Source organism: Apostichopus japonicus, chromosome 22 (assembly GCF_037975245.1).
Source record: "Apostichopus japonicus isolate 1M-3 chromosome 22, ASM3797524v1, whole genome shotgun sequence".
NCBI lineage: Eukaryota > Metazoa > Echinodermata > Holothuroidea > Aspidochirotida > Stichopodidae > Apostichopus > Apostichopus japonicus.
This window is the reverse complement of record NC_092582.1, coordinates 15,631,279-15,655,600: the sequence shown is the minus strand read 5'-3', so window position 1 is coordinate 15,655,600 and position 24,322 is coordinate 15,631,279. Positions and strand designations below refer to the sequence as shown.

Genomic DNA, 24,322 nt, shown 5'->3' with positions numbered 1-24,322 from the left:
ACCCGTAAAGGGACTGGTATTTAAAGTGGATATATGGTTCAGTTTCTCATGCCTACGCTCTATATCCGGTGGTTTTAATACGAGAGTCTACACACTGTTACAAATACCCGTTAGTCTACAGTATCATGGAGCAGGGTAATCACTTTAACTGGCATGTATAGTCAGTCATCTATATCTTTCAAACAACCTTCGACGACCCCAATGGTAGTTTTTTTTTTCTTTTCCGTAGAATTCCTGCCTATACGTGCCTTTGTCCAAAGTTGTTATAACAGTTACATAAAAGTAATAATTACAGTAAATATTATATGGTTAATAGTTATAATAACTGTCGTGTTTTACACACACACACACATATATATATATATTAATATATATGTGTGTAGATATATATATATATTAATCAATTAATTAATTAATTTGTGCTTTGATAAAAGTGTGACGTATCTACCGTAAATTTGTATCATGCTTTGGTTTAGTTTGTCTATGGCCTCATATATATTACTATAACTACAGCGCTTCCTCCATGTCGCCCACGGCTATATAAACTCTTAACCTATAGCAGGGAGCTGGAAGGCAGCTCCCTACACAACGTTTATGATAAACTTCTTAAGAATGCCGTTCCGTGATTTGCGTTAATAGCATCAGGCGCAATGTACGATAAGCCTACAAGCATGAATGTTGCTAAAACAATCAGAAAGTAAAGGAGCGAGTGTTATAACTTGTAGGCTAAGTAGGACATCCATGAGACGAAACTTGAGTGAAAAATGCCTAGTCTCATTTTAGAATTCACAATTAGCCTAAATATGCATGTATATGATGAAAGCGTTAACATTCCGTTTGCCCAAACTATCGAGTCTTACTCGTGTTTTCGATATCCATGAATATGATACATATGATACGGTAATACTTAAAGCAAAGCAGCCAGTTGTGATAATTTTCCAATGCTAATATTACTTGATAATATCCTCGCTTCTGATTTCATGTTTCAAAGCACTCGTACTGAGAGTATGAACAGTTCCTATCCTTCATCTGATTCTAATGCTAATACCACTATATACTGTCCTCTGATATCATGCTTCAAATCACTCGTACTGACAGTATGAGCAGTCCCTAACCTTAATCTGATAAAGAACATCCATAGTGATCACACTGACAGTACCAGCGCTTTGAAGCATGACATAAGATTTACAAATATTGTCACAACTGGGTGGATGACAAATACGTAGTAGGCGTCTTGTCTGTGTGTGTGGGGGGGGGGGGGGAGATGGGCGGGTTTGTGTCGTGTCCTGTTTCGATTGGTGTAAGGCACAACCGTAAAATGTAATGATCACTATATTTCGATCATTTTTTTTTTGGCGGAAAATATCCTCTTTAAGGTGACAAAATTGTCAATCACTAGAAATGTACATTCTGAAAATATTTATAAACATTCCTGAAAGAAAAGACGGCGCGTTTTACTCTGCATCGTAAAGCAGACATGAGCATGTCATCCAGGAATTTCGCTCCTTCTTTGACACTAATGAAATCGAAAACCTTCAGAGTTTTAAGTGAAATTGAAGATTGCAGATGTACCTGTAAACTGTCACACTTTCCCGGTCACAGTTGTGGACACATTGTAAACTGAGGAAGAACCCTGGGAGATGTATTTAGCTTTTCTTCATCAAGATCAGAAGGAACTTCCACGAAAGAACATATTCATTTGGTCTACACTATGAAATCGACAAGAAATCCAACAGCAATATTAAAAATTGATTTTCATTTTGACAGTTTCGCCATTGGCGCATGACTTAACTGCATATTTGAATTTTAAAATGGGGTGTGCGTGGAGTAGGATTTCACTGTTTTCACACCGAACCTAATTATATCGAACACATTGTTAGTTTTCAAGTATTTCCATGATGCATGTCTTTCAGATTTTCATCAACACAGTCTGAAATTTATGTAGAGCAGATGTCAACACGAAAATACATTTCAACATGAGATGTTGGTATAATGTTTACCACATTAATTGATTCATTAAAAGTAAAAGGAGAAATTTGATTATTTTTTTAAAGCAAAAATTAACGTTTAATTGTATATGCAAGGTTTCTATGGCTTGTTCTTTCACCTAACCTAACCTATATATAAATATATATGAAAATAGATATATATATTATATGTTTGTGTAGGCAATAGATAGTTACATTCTAAGCTAAACAACAAAAAACACAGGTTTTTCATTTTTCTTCAACTGACGTTTTTCATTTAATAAAAGTAAAGTCAGATAAGTTATCATTAAGTCTCACGCATTTCGTTTCCAATGTTCGTTTTGTTTTTCTTTGGCAGATTTCTCATAAATTTGTTACCAGTCGGATATAAAATGGCGTCCATTAGAAATATCATCCGTTACAGTGTATTGCAGTTGTCGATTCTTATAATTCTGTGTTTTCTACCTCTCGGTAAGTCATTTATTCTTTTTCAAGTAATAATCATCTCTTTCTGGATATACCTTTTCGTTCAGCGTTATAACAGTTTTCCTTTTATCTGCACGTATCGAAGGTACAAATGAAAATCATGTAAGGCAAACTTACGTATAACTTGCAGTATGTAGAGTCTCTAAAACTACTACCTAAAACTGAATAAAGGTTCAAAATGCTTCCAATAATTCATATCAAAGTTGTTATATAACCACGAATGGATCAGTTCGTTCGTTGACGTTGGACGGGATATAGGTCTCCAGGAGACGTCTGTAAAATAAGTAAGCGATGAACATTCTACCTAAAGATACTGTCTAGCTATAGACTAACACAAGAACATTGCAACGCAATATATAATTTCGTAGTTTGTTTATGAATATGTAGTAATACTTTATGCAGTTTTATTAATTCAAAAGAAAACAGCGCAAAGGTTGTTCTCAGTTAAACGTAAAACCGTAATAAGCGTAAAACCTTAATAAAAACTTAATAACAAAAAATCGATTTAGTTACACTGTATAATACCGTATATACTTGAACGTTAAATTTGCAATTTTGTGACTCAAGTAAGTTAAAGGTGACCAAACTGATAAACAATTTGAAATTTTTTAAGCATTAGCATGTTTCAATTAGTATTTTGAAGGTCCATTTTCATTGGGCAGTTGAGAGGGTTGTTCATAATCATGCACTTCGGCAGCAAGAACTTTTCCATCAAAAGGAAAATATGCTGTCGTTTTACGTTTTACCGGCGAGTTCTCCTTCTTACCGTATCGCTAACGCAATAACCGGAATATTTTTAGTAGCCTATTTCATTTTATATAGATAAACACGATATCAAGTGTCAATGGGTGTAACCAGGAGGTTGCCATATTCCCCTCCCTCTTTGAACCTCACAAAAAATTCGAAGTTAGCTAGCAGCACAGTGACAGTTTTTGCCCTGGGGAGGATGATCACGTCCTTATGTTGGAGTCAGCTTCAACAGCCTCAAGGCCACACCCCTCCTTTATTAGAATTGGAGTCCGCTAACCCCTGCCCCCTCCCGGCATCCTATATTCGTAACGCTGATACTTTTAATGATAACGAATTATTTTATTGTATAACGTTAGTTCACAACAAAAGTGAAAAGAATTGGTAAACGGCGTCGAAAACTATCATAGCCTATCAAGTACACCTTTCATACAGCGTGTTTGATTAAAACTACCCTGTTCTATTAAAACTAACGTGTACTATTAAAACTAACGTGTACTATTAAAACTAACCTACTGTGCTAAAGATACCCATTTCATATAACAGTAATACTATTATATCGCCCCGTATAGGTTTTTCATTAGAAAAACGGGTTTATGTGAGGAAAACTGTTTGAAGTCTTTAACAACTGTTTATAGTTCCATCAAGTTGCAACGTTATGGCTGAGGGACACACATTGACCAATGGTCAGACAACCCAAGAACTCGTACTTTCCAATCTACTCGAACTCCCTTAGTACGACCAGTGCACTATTTCTGTAAGAGATATATAGCCTGTAAATAAAGATACTAGCCCAACCAGACTAATCATAGTCTAGCAGAACAACACTATTAAAAGTCCAAAATGGGTTGTAAAAGTCAGCAATAAATGTCTGAAATTTCGGCTATTTTTTCCTTTGTTTCTGCAAGAAGGCCTGGTCTCAAAAAAAAAGTTATTGCTGAAGATTTATTTTTATGGTTGTATGTTTGACACAGAAGACCGTCCGTTTTTACCACAGACAAGTATGACTGATGCTGATTGACAAACCCATCGGAGACGTTGAGAAAATAATCATTGAAAGTTTCAGTTAACAAAAAGTGCAGAGGAAAGTATAGGTCCATAGGTATATACGTACTACACAACGAGCCTCAAAGTTTAGCCTAAGCAAAATGTAATCTTCGGATCACCGGAATTATAGCGATGATGCAATAGGAATTACAGACAGAGCGAGAAGACTTACTAAACACGTATCCCAATACCCTGAGTCAACCCTCCCTCCCCACCCCTTCTTCTTGGGAGGGGGAGCTTTTAGTATTGTTCTCTTGTGTACTCAGCCCTTCCCCTGTTTATATCTACAGTCTATAGAATGCGTACATTCTGTGTAGAGAATTATTTGGTCAAGTTCCATAAATCAAACGAAGAATGCTTGTAACCATCTCATATAAACGTCTGTTTTGTGTGGATATGAGAATAGTTTCGTTAATATCTGTTAAACAACAAATATGGTAGGGAATAAGGAGTACCCTTAAGCTTAACAAGAGCACTGAATATTCGGAACAGTCGATGACGTCACCAGGTGAATGACCGATACACGTCATATGACGGGTGCATTCTTGCTAAGCATGGACGAACTTACAGCTATAGCTCACAACAAGAGTTCACAAGTCGTTCTACATTGCTACAGTATTCGTATATATAACTCCTAAAGGCTCAACTACATTTCGTGGAATTTCTTGCCATGCTTCACGAATATAGTGTTACGTTATTGTATTCTTTTTTTTTTATCTTTAAACGCTTTAGAAAAAACTTACTATCGATATTTAAAGGGTAATTACCTACAAATGTCCCTCCTCGAATACCCAACCATCACCCCTACAGGGTTAAGATAATGAGGGGTGGCCCCGTATATGCAGCTGGCGTCCAACATAACGGCTAAAACGTAAGGGGATTAACCAGAGGAAAAGATTGTCTTCAACGAAAGGATCATAACTTTGCCCCTTGCAGATCAATACTATACAATCCAGGGTCTGCGGAAGAAGATTCAGTCTGGAGGGCACACACTTTGAGAGACAGTGGAACAAGTGATGTGGCAAACCACAACTTGTATCTCAAAACTTTCAAACAAGATAGATCCTAGCATTCTATACATTCCGTATCACAAATTGCACGCTTTGAATGTCTGTCAACGAAAAGGTTAATTTGCAATTAAATCTGTTCTGAATGTTGCAACAATAAGGTACTTTTTAAGGAGAAAACAGAAAAGGTATATTTTATTGCCAAAAGAGGCACTTTATATTTCTAAAAAGGGGCACTTTTGAGGTTTCAAACAGAATCGGGGTCACGTTCCTCCCCCCTCCCTCTCCTCCCCTTCTCCTGATCGGAACCGCCGTCCCAAATCGATCTTTAGGTGGGAACGATATAAACAGTCTGTACTCTGTGTCAAAGCAGTTGATTGGATATCATCACTGATATTATGCAACAGTCTGCTTTGCATTTAGGGGGGAGGGGCGTAGGGGTCTTTTGTCTTTATTGTAGAATTGATCCTGTAAGAGTAACACAATTATCAAATGGACGGGGAAGTAAAAGCGAGCAATTTGAAGAAAATATGTATTTCAGATTGAGCTGAAAGCTTTGGCCAGCATATGTTAGACGGCAGTAAGAACCAAAAAGTGGTTCCACTTTATGGCAACCATAAATATCTGTATATCCAAGTTCCACATTCGTAGATTCTACTTGAGATTAGAATGACGCACCATATACTACTTACCATCGATCACTGTAAATATCGTATACAGAAACGATTGGAAAAAAATGTAAAAAAGGACTCATCGAAATGATTTATTAAACGTCGTTACTGAAAAAGACGGCTGTTTTCGCTTTTCTGATAACCTTTGACCCAACGGTTAGAACTCGATGACGTTATCAGCATCTCCTGCCATTGGAAGAGTTTAAACTGCAGGTTCTGTTTGCCAAACGAGTCACACTTTCCCATGTCAACTAGATGTCTTTATCTTTATTATCAGTTTTCACCTGGGCATGATGCTGACCTAGGGAGCTAGCATTCGTTGTCAAGTTATTATCAACAACGTTTGGTTTGACAAATTAGAGGCAAAAAACTGAGCCTTTGCGAGAACAATTTCTTGCGTTGATTTAATTCGTTCACACGTCAAAGTGATTCACATCAAGTGAATTTTGTCTCTCTATTTAATTCGTAGTCAGTATGTTCCATCAACATCGCCCTATTTATTGAGGAAAAACAGTTCAAACTAATCCCAGACTCATTATGATTGATCACTACCTCGTGAAACACCTGATCCTTTTGTTTTATACGGTTTTACGATATTCGAAGTACATGAGAGGTAGTATCGGAATCATGAAAAGACAGACCAAACAAAGAAACAAGAAAAATCGATGCTAGCAGCCTAGCGGCTAAACATGAAACCTACACAGAATAGTAACATAACGTGGTGTTAATTCTTTACATGACCTAGTAAACACAAGTATCTGTTTGAAATTGGCTTACGCAAATCCTGGATGTTGAGTATGTCGTGGCAATAACAGAGAGAACAACTTTCTTTCTGCGTAAAGTGTACTTTCAAAATAAAATAAAACTGTTAGCAAACTGCTTATCTACTTGAGAGCATGTGTAAGAGAATGTGTAAAAGTAAGTTAGCCTGACGTTTCGATCCTAGCAGGATCTTCTTCAGAGGCTAAACAAAAGTGTACTTTATCTGTGAAACCACACAATGAATGCTCGTACAGTTGACAACGATTGAGCGCTTGAAAAGAATTGCTGTTAATCTTCGGTGCTATACTGGAAACAGTAACATTCATTAAACTTATTAAACGGTAACTTTATTAGTTAACTATTTAAGTTTGTAGTAGTTTTGTGGTAGGCTGTATATTTTCTAATGAAAGCAGAGGTACATACTTCATACAACACTTCTACACGGTTTGTTTTCGTGGAACAAACTTGTACATTTTGACGAGTCTCTTTACAGAATGACGGGACCGCCATAAGGCTTAAATTTAAAAGAATACAACTGTTCGGTGTTGCAGAATTGCTTTGCTTGCATTGGTCTGTACCACTTTACGCATAAATTAACTTATATGTTTCAAAAGTGGGAGAACTTTAACATAAGCCTTTTGTCTTCATTTTGAATGGCTTGGCTGTCGAGCAGCTTTACAGAATGACAGGTCCGCCATAGGCTTAAATATATATGTAAAAAAACTACTCGGTTTTGAAGAAGTGTTTTGTTGTCATTGGCTTCTGCAACAAACATTGAAATGGAAAGTTACCGGTTTATAAACTGGTCTAATGTTGTGTGAAAAACATTAGTTTAGTGGTAGTGAAAACTAGCATAAGATATACCATTTCCTTGTTCCAGGTTTGTTTTTTGTTTCTTACAAGTTTTGAGAGATTGACTGGCTCATGACAATCCATTTTACAGTTAATCGTACTACACACGGCATGACAAAATTGACAATGTGTATAGGATCGTTCTGGAAATGCCTGAACCAGCCTACATATATAGCTTTGCCCTGAGAATTGGTGCTATAATTGACCTTATATCCACTAATAATATGCATGTAAGCATGTACAGCAATTTTATATCCCCATAAGAATAATCATGGAAGAATGGGTTTTGATATTTTGTCCCATATGGTATACATATATATATATATATATATATATATGAGGCCATCTAATAGAGATGTTTCTCTGCGATCATAGGATGTCATAATTACCTCGCGAGAATTACGCCTGTCTAAGACCCCCTGCTTCTTTCACGTTAGTGAGTTTGCCCCGAGGAAGTATTTGGAAACAGTTGTTTTATCAAATCTCAGTGACTCGAATCGTCACAGGGGCACTGAAAACCTATTAGCCGACTGGTGAGGCTTGTGGAATTGATGTCGATGAACGCTGTGAGGATGGAATCCGATATGTAAACCGCTAGATGAAACCCTGTCGAGTCTTTTAACTTCTCAATCTTTTTCTCCCCCCCCCCCCCTCCCTCTTTTAGAGCTAGAAAATATTGACCAGCTCTTCTTAATTGTCTAATATACCGACCGCTGTACATTTGATAATTAAAACTAAGTGGAATAGTTCGGATGCATTTCAGCGCCTTATGCGCCGGTTAGTACTTTATTTCTGGTTCCCCCTGTAAACTTTCTGATTTCAAGTTCCTAAGCATACCTTTCCGTTGACTGAGGTATAAGTGATTTTAGTAAAATTGTTTTATTTAATATTGTATCAAACCGTGGAGCCATATATGCATATAAAACCTGCGGCAGAATTAATTTCGACAAGGAAGTACGGTCTAGATGATTACGTGATATAAGATTACGTTACGAAACAAATGATAAAAAGAAACATTGAAAGGGGGGTTTAAGATTTTTGGAGTCGTCCAGTCGGCTTTCTTGCTTTTATATATTTTTATGTAAAACAAGACAAAACAAAGTCAGCTCAATCAGAAAAAATCAACATTTTAAGACGGCCAGAACCGGACAGAAGCGTTTTCCCCTTTAGCCATCTCTTTGTGTTGACATTACTGTGTGTAATAAATATGCACCAGGCGAGCTTTTCATAAGTTAAGCGTGATTAATTCACACTAATCACTTTGTTAAATGACATCCAGTTTGAAAGGGTCACTTACATTTACACCTTTTCGTGTGATATATCATCGGTGATTCAGCGATCATTCAAACTCATAAAACTTGTTTTTGAACTTGGTTTGTAAAGAAAAAGAGTAGGAAAAAAGTCACCGATTAACGTGTGTGTGTCAGTTTGCTTGGTTCTATTCGTTCTCCTTCAGCTAGATAATCACGTTAATCTGTCCAGTGCAGTTTGTACGTGTACTGCCATAACACGTGCATGCCCGGTTGGGGAAGAGACGGGAGACATGAAATATTGTTCTCCATAACCCCCCCCCCCCCATCCCCACCCACTCCGTCCCCATCCCTTACTAACCTGTTGCATAATTTTAACTTTTGATGAACAGTATTTATTATTTTATAACCAGTATATATTTACCCTTTGTATATGGGGACATAATTATTGGCCTTTCACCAAGTTGAAATTAAATTGTTTTCCAATATAGTAACGTAAAACCTGGTTATCGGGTCACTCGACTAATTTCTCACCCATTTCGCCCAATTCTTTACCATGCACAGGACATATTTTAACTTGTTCAATATATCATCCCTGTATACCTGTAATACCATTGAACAATATTACTGTGTATTATCATTTTTAGGGAATATAGGCATACTATATATCAGAGAGTTGTTAGCGCCGTTTACTCTTTACGGGCCTCAAGTTGGAAATATTTATAGCATGGCAATTGCTTTGGTTGGTTCCTTCTCACGATGATATCGTCTTCTTGGCATCTCCTAGAGTTATCTTCCCAGAGTAATTAGTGTCAGTGATCTCATGTAGTTATCACAAACAAGTCATAAATTTCAACCAGTCACCGTGCATATACGCGGCCCATCTTTTAACCAGTTATCCGCTGTTACTTAGATCGGTATATGTAGCAAGAGAGAGAGATAGGCTAGCCTGCCTATACCGGGTGTTAGTGCATGGACTACTACTAGAGTCAAATAATTACATGTAAAGAAGAATTACTATTAAATGTTAAACTTGTGGAAGTGCATTGCACAGTTGGTGTGATGGGGGTTGCGGTAGGTAGGTTCGTCTGTCGACGTAATATATGGTAGACCCAGAGGCTGTTTGTTCCAGTTTTGCTTTCTCCATTCTTTTGATTCAAGGTCGTGACATTTTAGCCTCCATGCAGATACTAAACTCATGGATGATTAGTAGTACTTGAATTATCATATTACCGAAACCTTTCTAAGGCAGTCTGTCGATTAGTACATATAAATATTTCAACATAATCTTCAATGCCTGACGATAGTGAATTGGTGAGTGGCGGGTGTGTGTGCGGGGGGGGGGGGGGCCGGAGTGACCAGAGTCCCGGTACCAGGGGTCAATTGGTTGGGCCAGGGGAAGAATGTATTCTCATAATGAACGATACTTAAGGAATAATGAAGACTTCAAAAATGGGCACGGTGATATGCCACGTATATACATACATATATAAATATATAGATATAAATATATATATATGTATATGTGTATACACACACACACATATATATATATATGTATATACATATATATATATTCATATATATATATATATATATATACATATGTTTGTAAGTTCCCGGTTACTCTAAGATGTACAAGGCAGTAGTGGTAGTATTGTTAGTTGTTATTTCAGTATGTTGTCTCTGACACATTGAGAAAGCTGTATAACACAAGTTTATTCACATTCGTCTGTGTGTATACTTTCACCAGAGGACTTTGAGATGGATTTGCTAATAAGGATGACAAGAAACCCACAGGAATATCGTGACTGAGCACATTGTTTCGATTAAATTGGCGGAATCTTAACAATTCATAACATTTACTTTACTTTAAAATGCTTAACTTTTGTCTGGAGGGAAATAATCAATGTTTGAACGCAACCATCTTTTCTTTTGAGAATCGTTTGAAACCTCGAATCTAATCACTGCTTGCATCAATATTATGTTCAGTTACCTGCAGTGGTACCGTATTAAACATGCAATATCGATCACCATTATAGTTATGACCATGGGATAGATCATGTTGCTTCAAGGACGAGCCGGTATTTAGAAGGAAAAAAAAGGGCGGCAGTGCCGACTTCCTTAAACAAACTCGTATTGATTTTTTGCCACCCGTTCAGATCCCATGGACAATCATTGTCCGTCACAAACAAACTCCCCTGTGGCTTAGATTCTTCTTCCGTTTATGGATAAAAAACAATTCTGTGCCTTTCATTAAAAATTAGAAGTGTCACTTATGAAGAACGTGCCTTAGATTTAATATTCACTATAGGTGTGGGATCAATACCGTTTTCGAGTCTTCATTAATTCAACAGATGAACAAACCTCACAGACCACTTCTGGTTTTTTACGACTATCTTGCTGTCAGGTCGCACAAAAATTGTCTTTGTTTATATTTTTCTGCTGTTGATAATTCTGTTTATAGATGGATATAGGACAGGTTTCTTACCATTTCTGCTGAATTTTCCAAAAGGAAAAACAAATTAGTAAGTTAGCGTAATGAGGATATTGGTAGTGGGAGATACTTTTCAGTTTATCGATCAGCTCTAGGGATAAGCTTCTGTCCGAGTACCTGATTCTCACCGCTTAAAGTTTAGTAAACGGTTTCTCATGTTATTATTGCTAGGCTGGTTTTTTTGACAGCCTGCACAGTTGTTTACTGTTCGTTTCAGTTCGCTTTCACCCTTTTCTATTTCAGAATAAATAAAAAGATAGCCCTCTATCACAGGTCTCTCAATTTCAGTATTATGAAACTATAACCCAGCTCTGTCACCAATCGCCCGTTATTTCCTCTGCCTTTTCTTGAGTAACATTCCCGCTGAATCATTTCCGAAAGGAAAATTTAAGTAAGTTGTGGTGGGGAGGGGCAGGTATTTTTGAGCATATTGATCAGCTCTTGGGATGAGTTTTTGTTTGAACACCCGATTCTCATAAGTGATAGTATATTAAACTGTTTCTCATGTTATTGCTAGGCTGTTTTTAACAGCTTTATAGTTGTCCAGGCTACACGTTTATAAGATTTTGCTTTTAAATTGTTACATCTGAAGTTCACCACTCAAATTGTTGACACTGCCTATTGGAGCCAATTCAATCAGTCTCTCACGACAGTAAGACAAAAAGCACGTAGCCAAAATTATCGACACGCATTTCACAAGTTTGTGAATGTAAGCTTCTTTTCTAAATCACTCTGTTTGTTTTTTTTTAAATGAAGGTAAGTTATGTTGCTTAATGGAGCAATTTAAATATTACATAACAGATTAAACAATCACCAGCTGTTGACAAATAATAATAGTTATGCTTGGACGGAGGAAGCGATATCATTGAACGTTACGTCACTCTATATCCAAATCATTGCATATTCAAAACCAAAATTAAACTAGATCACATATGTTGTTCTTTCCACATAATCGATTGTTATCAATTGAAGAGTTATTAACGGCTTTTTATGGTCCATTTTTAAGTTACATGTTATGTATCTTTCTGTCAATACCATTTTGACCAAAAATCTGTAAACGTTTCTACTAAATGTTATGAAATTTAAGCGTATTACGTAATCAATGGCAGGTTACTGTGTATTGTGGCGAGGCATTAGGAGCCAATTTTAATTCAAAGCGAGCGTATTCAGTCGAACAGGAAGTGGTTAACTTAAAAATCGAATATTAGAGAGTTTTGAGGTTACTGTACAATATAAATTGTCTTTGATCCCTGCCTTCGTTATTCCTTTAAGAGTTTCATTATTAGTTGATTAAGGATCCAAAGTTAACCCAGCCTCCTTTTTCTTTGCAAAACGTTGAGACATTAATTGAATGTAAGATTTAACAAATAAAAGTAAATATTAAATAGAAAAACAAAACGAAGATATATTGTTATCTCAACCTCATGAGTTGTTGCAGAGACGATCACTTGAAACATTTCCGAGGGTTCCTTTTCTTTCCCTCGCCAAACGGTTCATGTCTTTATTACTTTAGCCGAGTTATTCCAAGACTTAATTACCCGATACGTCGTGACCTCGACAATAACTCAGATGGTCGGAAATCGTGTGAAATACAAGTCCTGCTGCTACGTCGACTATTTACGATCCGACGATATCGTCTTTAAAATCTATCGATTTTGTCCAGGATAGATTTGACAGACACGACACAATCCATTTTGAAATTGCGTCCTTTTTAATTTAAACAAAACTATTAATTCAGTCAAGGGATTGTAAAGTTAGGCTTCCTTGTCGCAAATCGATGGTGCTTATCCACGCTGGGCTAGCTTTTATTCATCCCAAGTGGATGGGTTGGCCTCCCAGAGTCTGTCGGGTATAACCGCGGGCAAGGCGATTGTCTGCATCTATACATACTAAACAAAAAGTGAGGAAAGTCATTCGAAGAAAACTTTGGTGACGACTGAAAAATTAGCCTCACTCCGTCGGATTTTGGTGATGGGTACATCAAAGGCGATTGTTTTCTGAAGACACGAAATTGTGGAAAATGTTTTGCGTCGGAATCCGCGAACCATTAGAGAAGTAAATATAACAGTAGTATAAAGCGACCTGTTGACGTGAAATTTAAACTTAGTTGGCATAAAACGGGCACCAAAACCAAAAGACCATGAGAAAAATGAGAGTGTCAACTATTGAATGCGAATTGTGTTTTACTTAATCTAACCAGTGTAATAGGAAACAATAAGCAAAACCATATGCACTAGTACTTTACAAACTGGATAAAAATAAATGTACTTTTATTGTCACAGCTGAATTTACGTCACTTCCTGTTTAAACCTGTCTTCTTTAAAAAAATCATGCACTTCCCATGCATGTATTTACATAACTTGCCAAACTTCGTAGCGATTTAAAGCTGCGCCCTTGCTGATCTACATCCGGGTCATCCTTCCGAATTTACCATTCTGAAGTAATAAAAACTTCAAGTTCACGGTAGAGGTTTCATCTACTGGGATCGTTGTGGTTTTGTCTGTTATCAGCGAATCCTGCAACAAAGTTTGAATACGAGATTGCCAAGCACCGTATCCTTAATATCCTTTTGAAGTTTGACTGTTTTTTTCTTATGAAAGTGTTCGTTAAGCCGTTGCCACGTATATTAATTAGGCGTTTATACAAGTACCGGTTTGGGGTAATTAACCCCCCCCCCCCATCTTCCCACCCCTCAACATTGCATGAAAGGAGGCCCGAGTACCGCCTCTTCTCCCAGAGTAGCCTACATCATGCATAGTCCCTATACACTTTGATTGAAACCGCCGGTATAATGCGATATATAAATAAGTTTTATTATTATTGTTATTAGTATTATTATTATTATTACACTCAAGAACAAAATATTTTACCCAACGCTGGGTCTCATGTATCCAACCAACTGTTACTGAAGTTTTGCTCGATAAAGAGTAAAATGCAGGCAACTTTGACCAATGTATCACCTTTGGGCAAATATAATGAGTTAACCTGGCGTAATTTGACTTCTTTGGGGGCAAATCTTTATCCAATGGTTAAATGATACATAAGTACCCAGTGTTGGGTAAAATATTTTCCCAACGTTTTTAGAAGTGATAACACTCTTCTGGTATATACGTAAGTCAGTTGAGACGAGAAGAATTATATTAATTCTGGGTTTTACAAGCACTGTATGAAAATGAATCAGGCCCTAAAATTTACCGGCCGAGGACAAATGAGAAGATTGATTGTAACCTCAAACAAACGTAAAATATTATCTCCTTTTTTTTTTTGGCTGATGACATGTAAAAAAAAAGCAAAGATAAAATCTTAACAGTGAGTGACCCGTTATGCTCACTGCACATTTATTTTCTAAGATATATAGAATTTCGGTTGGATACAATCTTGATATTGTCTCCCTGCATGCGGTATTAAGTTCATTTCTCACCAATGTAATGTTCTTTCATCTGCTCCTCGGCATGAGTTATATCCTATGTACTGTCACAAGAAGACAGATTTACGTTCATATCAGATCGTTACAAGTATAAATCGAAAGAATATCGTGACCTAAAATAAACTATATATTATCCTGTCTTATAGTCTTTCCCCGTGTTACGAAGATCACACATAGTTTATGTACTATGTGGACATGTCAAGCTGCAATTCTGCCGTTGTCTAAAGGTATTCATTTGTCATATGATGGTGTAAGACAACGGGGCCAAGATTTAGGCTGTCTGGCTGAAAATTTAGGATCGGAATGTCTGGCCCTGTAACTTATACATTTACCTACAATACATTACGGTACATCGCATTACATTACGGTTCATCGCAATACAGTACAGTACATTACAGTACAGTACATTACAGTACATTGCAGTACGTTGAATACATTACAGTACATTTCATACATTACAGTACATTTCATACATTACAGTACATTGCATACAGTACAGTACATTGCATACAGTACAGTACATTGCATACATTACAGGACATTGCATACATTACAGTACATTGCATTACATTACTGTACATTGCATTACATTACAGTACAACACATACATTACAGTACATTTCATACAATACAGTACAGTACAGTACAGTACATTGCATACATTACAGTACATTGCATTCAGTACAATACATTTCATACATTACAGTACATTTCATACAGTACAGTACATTGCATACATTACAGGATATTGCATACATTACAGTACATTGCATTACATTACTGTACATTGCATTACATTACAGTACAACACATACATTACAGTACATTTCATACAATACAGTACAGTACAGTACATTGCATACATTACAGTACATTGCATTCAGTACAATACATTTCATACATTACAGTACATTTCATACATTACAGTACATTGCATACAGTACAGTACATTGCATACAGTACAGTACATACATTACTGTACATTGTATTACATTACAGTACAATACATACATTACAGTACATTTCATACATTACAGTACATTTCATACATTGCATTGCATTACAGTACAATACATACATTGCAGTACATTTCATACATTACAGTACAGTACATTACAGTAAATTGCATATTTTACAGTAAATTGCATTACATTACATTTTCATACATTACAGTACATTTCATACATTACAGTACACTGCATACAGTACAGTACATTGCATACATTACAGTACAGTGCATTACATTACATTGTATTACAGTACAGGGCATTACAGTACATTACAGTACATTGTATTGCATTACATTACAGTGCATTGCATTACATTTCAGTACAGTACATTGCATTACGATACAGTACATTTTTGCTACGTAGTGTGTTAACAGTATGTCTCCCATTTCTCTCTGATTTCCAAAACCTGGTTGGAACATGCTCTGCGACGTTAGTTGAATTCTATTTCGGCATCTTCGCACATCGTGTACCGAATAGTTAGCATTATTGTAAGCTTAAAGTATAAAGTGAGACACATGATGTCTTAATCATTTTCTTGGATTTCTTTCAGGTAAAGGAGTTTTGAACAACAGCATTTACGCACTGCTTGCACCATATGCCGGTTGTCAAGGTAACTTAAATGATTTGATTATAACGTTATAACTTACACTGTTAAGTTATGTAGTCTTATGTTGAATTTGGAAATACTTTGTTTGTATTTTGGGGGGCTGGGGAGGGGAGAGGTAGTGGTGTATTTTGTTGGGGTTTTTCGTGTTGTGTAGTGTATTGTTTTGCTGTGCATGAATGGTTCGATATCACACACCGATTACATCCGAGAAATACCAAATTGGTGTGGTTGACCGTATGACATTATTTACATTCTAACTGGAATGGCGTTTCTACTCCCCTCCATCCCCACCCCGACAAAAAGAAAGACAAATCGTTGTCGTAGTAGTAGTAACATGAAATTTGCCAATTTTGTTTAATACAGTACCGTACAAAATAATGCAGTTTGAATGCAGTAAAACTGTCATGTCATGGAAATTACCAGTGAATTCTGCATGAGATTACAGAAAAGTAACATTCGAGTAATATGAGAAAGTTTGAAAACGTATTTAAGAGAGAATTTAGTTGTACAAGGTCGAGATTTTCTGATCATGGACCGTTTGAAACTTAAAATTGTAGTAAGTTATCACGTTTAGCAGTGTAAAGCATGCAGAGATGTGTAAAACTGAGTTAAATGTTTCAGACGTGAAAAAACGGAGATTCTCAACCACTTTGTGCGTGGTGGTAGGGGGGATATTGTAACATAGGTTCGAATGTTCTTTTGATAGTGTCCTATTGAAGTAACATAGTATCTAGCAAATTCTCACTTCCTGTTAACCCAACCCCCTACCCTCTCCAGCAGTCTCTCACCTCCCTCTTTCCCTACCCCTTTGCCTTAAAACAGATATAGCAGTTTACATAAGCTGCACATTTAATAGAAGAAAATGATAGTACTGCGTGCTACTGGCACAAAGAAATTTGGCCAATTTTCATAATCGGTTTACTTGATTTACACTTCTTGCGTTTGTGTCCTTTATGGCAAAGTGAGAGAGGGGTGCTTTTTTATATCATGGAACAAACGGAATCTCCATGGGTACGCCATCTATATCACATTCTCTTTATTTTGTCTCGTCCTTGCAGATAATTGGTACGAGTTGGAAATTCTGGTCATTTACGATTCGATTACTCAGCGAACTGCTATCAGTGATCCACTGTCCGCAAATATTCAACATACTGTACATGATAATAGCTCAATAACATTGACCTTTTGTGTTTGGAATGGCACAGCGAATACGATACCTCACGAACCAGTTCCATACGAGGAAAGTGAGTATTTGCACCTTTGGGGTATACTTATTTTCTAATACTCCTCCCTTACATGTCTCCACTCAAATGATGATGCATTTTGCCATCTACCAAGTAACCTGTGTGCTTGCTGAACCACTTCCGGGTCATTACTATACTCCACCTCCTTCCTAATCTACCATTCTGAAGTATAGTAACTGATTCCGCGATAATTTCATCTGTACGAATCGTTATGGTGTTATGCGATTTCTAGTCTTGGGCTGTAAACTAGTCCTGAAATAAATTTGACTACGATACTTTTAAGCACTGTCCCAGTATTTTTTGAAATGTTTGAAATTAGTAAGATGCTAAAAAGTATGTGGTATATTAGGTAGAATGAGTAAGTGTGTGGTTTGGGAGGAGATAGGTAAGTGTCTGCGTTTGTAATACGTATGATGGTATTATGTAAGACTGCGATCCATTGGGCTGGATGTGAATGGAAACAGTGTTAAATTGGTTCTTATTCGTTCAACTATTCAACTACCGTTGAATTTTTGGTGAAAGTGTTGAAATATGTAGTGGCGTTTAGGAAATGAGGTTTTGGGGGTCATTTGGAGGGTCAATGGAGGAGGTTTTGAGAGGGCAGTTTCTTAAAATCCACTACAAAATGCATTTTTTCCTCTGAACTATTACAATTTAAATTATGCATTATTAGTGGAAAGTACTTCGATACGGCAGAGCAAATCTTGTTCAAGTATTTTGGCCATTTGGAAAGGGTCGTTTTCAATATTTGTTTTGCGTAACAGTACAAGAATCATTCACTTTTGTTATCTCTGGGGATTTTTTTGAGGAGGGGTGCGACCCAATAATGGCCAGCGAAAACTTCGTTGTTTCGTTGGGGTTTATCCAGACGTCGGGAAATTTATCTAGAATTTTCAGAGCTGGTTTTTGATGTATTCTAAGCATCGATTCTGAGGCGTGGGGGTCTGATGTTTCGTTATTCCGTCCTTAAGGAAGATCTTGGGTCGTGGGCCTAAATGTATGCCACCCGCTGATTTAAATCATATACTAGTAGAAGATAGGGACACATACCCTCATCAGAAATGACCGATGAACGACCGATGCTATCTCCCGACATTTAAGCAAACACAGACAAGTCCCTCGGTCACGCGCTTCGAAGCGATACATGGGGACGTCCCTATAAGGTGACAAGTCATGATTGATTGATTGATATCATTATCACGATTTTTAACATTTAATATTTTCTTTTTGTTTTCTGCTAGCTCGTTATCAATCATACGACGAATTGGATACGTACGATACGTTATTCGATCTTGGTGAACGAAAAGCTGGTTATCTGGACAATTGGCCACCAGGACAATATTGTATTTATAACGTCGGTAAATTGGAAATGACTCCAACCAGTATTGATTGGGATTACGGGCGATGTCCGGATGGATTTGAACCAGGTATGTTCGATATCATATATTTTGAAAAAAAGTCTTATGCTTGAAAGTGAGTCCGTACTCGTCGTTCGTATAGCGTTAATATCGGTACTCTTACTAGCTGTAACCGTATTCGGAGCATTTTGGAAATCTGGTAGTATGAAAACGTTTAGGTGCCATAAAAATGTTAAGATCTTTGCAATTCCCTCCCCCCCCCCCCGAAAAAAATAATAATATTTTAACAATTTGCAACAAACTAAACTGAGGAAATTCAACGTTTTGCATCAAGATGAAAAAAAATATATTTATGTCATCAATGTTACGATTTGTAACAAAATGATAAAATTTCTCATCTTCTAAATCTCGTGAAATCAACATTTTGCAGATAAAGCCTTAGCAAAGTTCTGCAACTGATGTTCAAGCAGGGAGTTTCCATATTCCCTGATTAAAACTTTTTTTGGTTGGGCGCATAATATGTAGCTCTAGGGCAGTTTTTTCCACGCAATACTGCGGGCAAGGGGCGGGGTGGCCTCCAGGGGAAACCGTAAGACGACGATACAGCCTCCTTGTTATAATTATGTCATTTCTCGTCCAAGGTCGGAACACATGAACTTCTTAGCTAACTTCTTGTCTGTGAAACTGGGTCAATTCTTCGGGCAGTTCCTTCTCATTTAGTGCTTTTGCCCTGTAGACACTTTTGGGTATCTGCTTCGTCTTAATTGAATTCCCAAGGAGGCGGTTTTCGCTGCAGAGTAAGTTGGTCGCGCCGTTTTCGCAATTTAATTCCGTCTTCTGGCAGTGATCGTATAGTTGTGCAAGTTTTCAAGAAACTTGCCACGTTAGACATATTAAACGTAATTACTGCGATTGGCTTTGACGAACATGTCCTGATGGGTGAGGTTTATGTCATCTGTTTAGACAAATTAGTCGCCCTGGACACCCCGCCAAAAAAAAAAATTGTGCTAAAATACGACAAAATGTGGGTGAAAATTGAGAATGGTGGATTTTTCTGATTGGTAGAATAGCCATGATTTAAATTACAAGGTGATGATGGAAAAAGAGTAAAATGATATATTTCCACAACCCCGGATCGGGTAATGTAATAAGCGGCGAATGAAACAAGTAACACTTCTTTTTACCTATATTGTTTGTTGCGACGTCAGCGGATGTGTAAGTATAAATTTTTAAGAGTGTTGTAATTTAATAATGAAATATAACCATTCAACAGAAAAACAAGATTGCGGGATAATCTATGACGTCATATAGAGGGCTAATTAACAAGACTGCAATGGGTACAGTATTTTAGTTTTGCTCAAATCTTTGTTATTTTGTTTTTCTGTAAAGATAAGTCTGGATTCGTGTTCAAAGTCGGTTTCGGTTAATTTCGGTCTCTTATGACGTCACATGTTATTGGGCCAACGCCAAATGACGAATGTTCATTGTATCTTAACGGGTATACCTAAATACGAGCTCAAAAAGTAAGTGTTTGCTGGATGGCTAAAGTACAATACAAAGGACCACATGCACACCATACTGGAATAGGGAGAGTCAGAAAGTAGAAAAGCGAGGACGAATAGAGGGTTGTTGACCCCGTTAAACCTCCAATAATATTCCTGGGGAACTATATTTAATGACGGCTTGGATGGCCATGCATGAAAGGTTGGCGGGAAAACATGTCCAGTTGATTACAAGAGGTTGGTTAAAGGGTTACTCTCGGGTGGCAGACAAGCTGTTTGAATGTATACACTCGCTATAAACCAGCCAAAATGGATCATAATATAGGCCTAAGGTGGTCTGTGATGGCAGATCCCGGCTCTTCAAACATTTATCTTTAAAAATTGTGAAACTGTCCAGTTGTCAATGTTTTCCCATAGATGGTCCGTCTAATCACTACTTGATCATGACAACGTTAACTGGTTTTCTCTTTCTTTCTTTTTTCTCGTATCACTCGTCTCTCATTTCCGCAGGTACAAGCTCTTACCCATTCATCGCTTTACCCGGTGGGTTCGGCAGCACTCGTTACTCACCCCTCGGCCCGTTCATCACACATGCGAACCAGACCAGCATCGAATTCTGCTGCAGTACACCATCGACTACCAAACCGTCCAGTAGTCAAATATCCCTGCCTTTCGTGAAACCATTTTATCTGATGCCAGTCAATAGTAAGACGTGCCAACCAGTCAAGAACACAGAAGTCAGGTTAGACTGGATCCAATGGCCACATCTTGAACACGAAGGAGGACTCCATCCTTACATCGAACGCGGTCCCTTCGGAAACGGAACTGTCTTCTACATGTGTTACTACATACCAAACGGTGAGTTGCACGGCGGGCTCGGTTTTGAACAGGCAACTTGATCCCGTGGGTTGGAATGGAGAAGCCGGGGGGAGAGGGAGGGTAATCCGATAATAGTAATAAATCGACTTGGTGAGTTTGATCACGTACGATCGTTCCAGGGAGTTGTCTGCAATAGTTAAAGCTGTAATAATGTGTGGTATACTAGTATAATTGATGATTTAATGACTCCATTGTTTTAGGGTTATAAAGTACGGGCGGATAATGATGTAACCCTTTGTCTGGAATGGTTGATGATTCTATTACTCTCTCTCTTTTTATTCTGCAGTGAACAAACTGATTGCGAGTTTAACATACGTTATAACACTAGGATCTGTGTTTTTATCAATAACGTTCTTCTTCATGATGGGATGGTGTCACCGCAAAAGGCTAGAGTGGAACCATAACAGGTTAGTATAAACGTAAAAGGAGAGGTGTGTGGTATCTGTATATGTAAAAGGAGGGGGATCTATGTATAAATGTAAAACGAGAGGGGGGTATCTATGTAAAAGGAAAGGAGGTAACTATGGAAACAAAAAACTGGGGAGGGGGTATTTATGTATACATGTATTACATGTATACATAAATACCCCCCTCCCCAGTTTAAAGGAGAGGAGGTGTCTCTGTAAAAGGAGAGGGGGGTATCTATGTATAAATGTAAAAGGAGAGGGGTATCTATTTGTAAAATGAGAGTTGGGAATCTATTGATGAATTTTTTTTAAGTGACTTTTTTTTTTTTGGAGTGACTCGAACTTGGGACCCTATGATTGGAAGGCACCAGCGTTAACTACTGAGCTAACACTCCCTAAAAGGAGATGGAAAAGGAGACGGGGGGGGGGGGCGAGGGTGGAGAGGTAGTTAAGTATAAATGTAAAAGGAGAGGAGGTATCTATGTCAAAAAGAGAGGGTGGGGGTATCTATGTATAAATGTAAAAGGAGATGAGGTATGCATAAAAAGGGAGAGGGGGTATCTTTGTAAAAGGAGAGTAGGTATCTATGTAAAAAGGAGAGGAGTGGGGGAGTATCTATGTATAAATGTAAAAGTTGAGGAGGTAAATATGTATAAATGTCAAAGGAGCGGGGGTGATCTATTATTAAATGTGTAAAAGTGGGGGTGTATGTATGTATGTATATATGTCTAAATGTTTACATGTATCTATGTATCATTGGTTATCAATGGGTTATCTAAGGGGAAGGTTAATCTATGTATAAATGTGTAAAAGGGGAGGCGGATATCTATACATAGATGTGTAAAAGGGAAGGGATTATATATACATAGATATGGGGATAATCTAGTATGAATGATAATCTATGTATAAATGTTTAACAGTTAGACGGGGCATAACATTGTATGAATGTTAAACAGGGGAGGAATCTCTATGTATAAATGTGTAAAGGTGGAGGTGTATGTATCATTGGTTATCTATGGGTTATCTAAGGGGAAGGTTAATCTATGTAGAAATGTGTAAAGGGGGAGGGGAGATCTATACATAGATATGGGATAATCTATGAATGTATAAATGTATATATGTTTAAAAGGGAGACGGGGATACCACTGTATAAACGTTTAAAGGGGAGGGGAATATCTATTTATCTATATGTAAAAGGGAGGAGGGTTTCTATGTAAACACTTTTAAAAATGGGAGGGGGATATCTATACATAGATGTGTAAATTGGGGAAGGGATTATCTATACATAGATATGGGGGATAATCTATTTTTATGTTTAAAAGGGAGACAGGGATTACCACTGTATAAACGTTTGAAAGGGGAGGGGGATATCTATCTATGTATGTATAATTTGTTAAAAGGGGAGGGGAGATATATACATAGATATGGGATAATCTATGTGTGTATGTATTAATGTTTAGATATTTTAAAGGGAGACCGGGATACCACTGTATAAACGTTTTAAAGGGCAGGGGGATATTTATACATGTATGTATAAATGTATGAATGTTTAACAGGGGGAGGGGTCTGTATAAATGTATCTATCAAAACATGGATATGGGGATAATCTATATGTTTAGAAGGGGTGGGGGATATCTATACATAGATATGGGGATAATCTATGTATGTATAAAAGTATAAATGTTTAAAAGGGAGACGGGGATATCTATGTATCTATATGTAAACACTTTTAAAAAGGGGGTTATTTATACATGTATGTATAAATGTATAAATGTTTAACAGGGGGAGGGGTCTGTATAAATGTATCTATCAAAACATAGATATGGGGATAACCTATGTATGTATATATGTTTAGAAGGGGTGGGGATACCTATACATAGATATGGGGATAATCTATGTATGTATAAATGTTTAACAGTTAGACGGGGGATACCAATGTATGAATGTTTAACAGGGGAAGGGGGTCTATCTATCTAAAAATCGGTCTAAACACTATCTAATCTGTTCATCTGTCAAAAAATCTGTCTATCTAAAACACTATCTATTTAAAAAATCTATCATCTATCTTAAAATCTATTTATCTGTTTATCTATCTAAAAATCTGTCAAAAATCTGTCAATCTAAAAGTCTAAAATTCTACCTAAAAATCTATCTATCTAAAAAAATCTATCAAACTAAAAAATCTATCTATCCACAAATCTATCTAAAAATCTATCTCAAAAAGAAATAATTAAATAAGGACACTCGAGACAATTAGTACTATATCAAATTTAATTTTCTGTTACACATAAACAACGTGAAATGAATAGTATATATATTGATTGTGCAATGCATGCACATCATTTGATAAATACGCATTTCATGTGCAAGCACTGTGAACAAAGCATACAATATTTCTTCTTTTTTATCCTTTGTTTCTTCGCAGAATGCTATCTCTCCAGTACAGCGGCTACAATAAAGATGACTCTGTGTGAATTCACACGGTGACATCTCTATGTTCCGACAAAAAGAAAAAATTCGGATCAATTTTGTTTATCCAAAAATTTGGTTGTACCAAGAAAAGTAAGCTTTGTGACCCCAATCTTTTGGGGGGACTAAATTT

At 37.0% G+C, this 24,322-nt stretch overlaps 1 protein-coding gene across 1 annotated transcript; it reads left to right on the top strand.

Moving 5' to 3' along the window:
• Positions 1-24,282, top strand: LOC139964280 (uncharacterized). Its single transcript, XM_071965758.1, has 8 exons — positions 1-135; positions 2,326-2,438; positions 16,274-16,333; positions 17,389-17,574; positions 18,816-19,001; positions 20,945-21,292; positions 21,600-21,720; positions 24,146-24,282. Exons 2-8 carry the CDS (start codon positions 2,360-2,362, stop codon positions 24,192-24,194), a joined length of 1,029 nt encoding a protein of 342 aa, XP_071821859.1. The 5' UTR covers positions 1-135; positions 2,326-2,359; the 3' UTR covers positions 24,195-24,282.
• The last annotated feature ends 40 nt before the right edge of the window (positions 24,283-24,322 follow it).

Excerpts from the sequence above, each read along its gene's own strand:
- LOC139964280 (XM_071965758.1), top strand. The coding sequence starts at position 2,360 with ATGGCGTCCATTAGAAATATCATCCGTTACAGTGTATTGCAGTTGTCG. Across the intron at positions 16,334-17,388 it reads ACCATATGCCGGTTGTCAAG|ATAATTGGTACGAGTTGGAA; the intron begins GTAACTTAAATG and ends TCGTCCTTGCAG. Across the intron at positions 19,002-20,944 it reads TCCGGATGGATTTGAACCAG|GTACAAGCTCTTACCCATTC; the intron begins GTATGTTCGATA and ends TCATTTCCGCAG.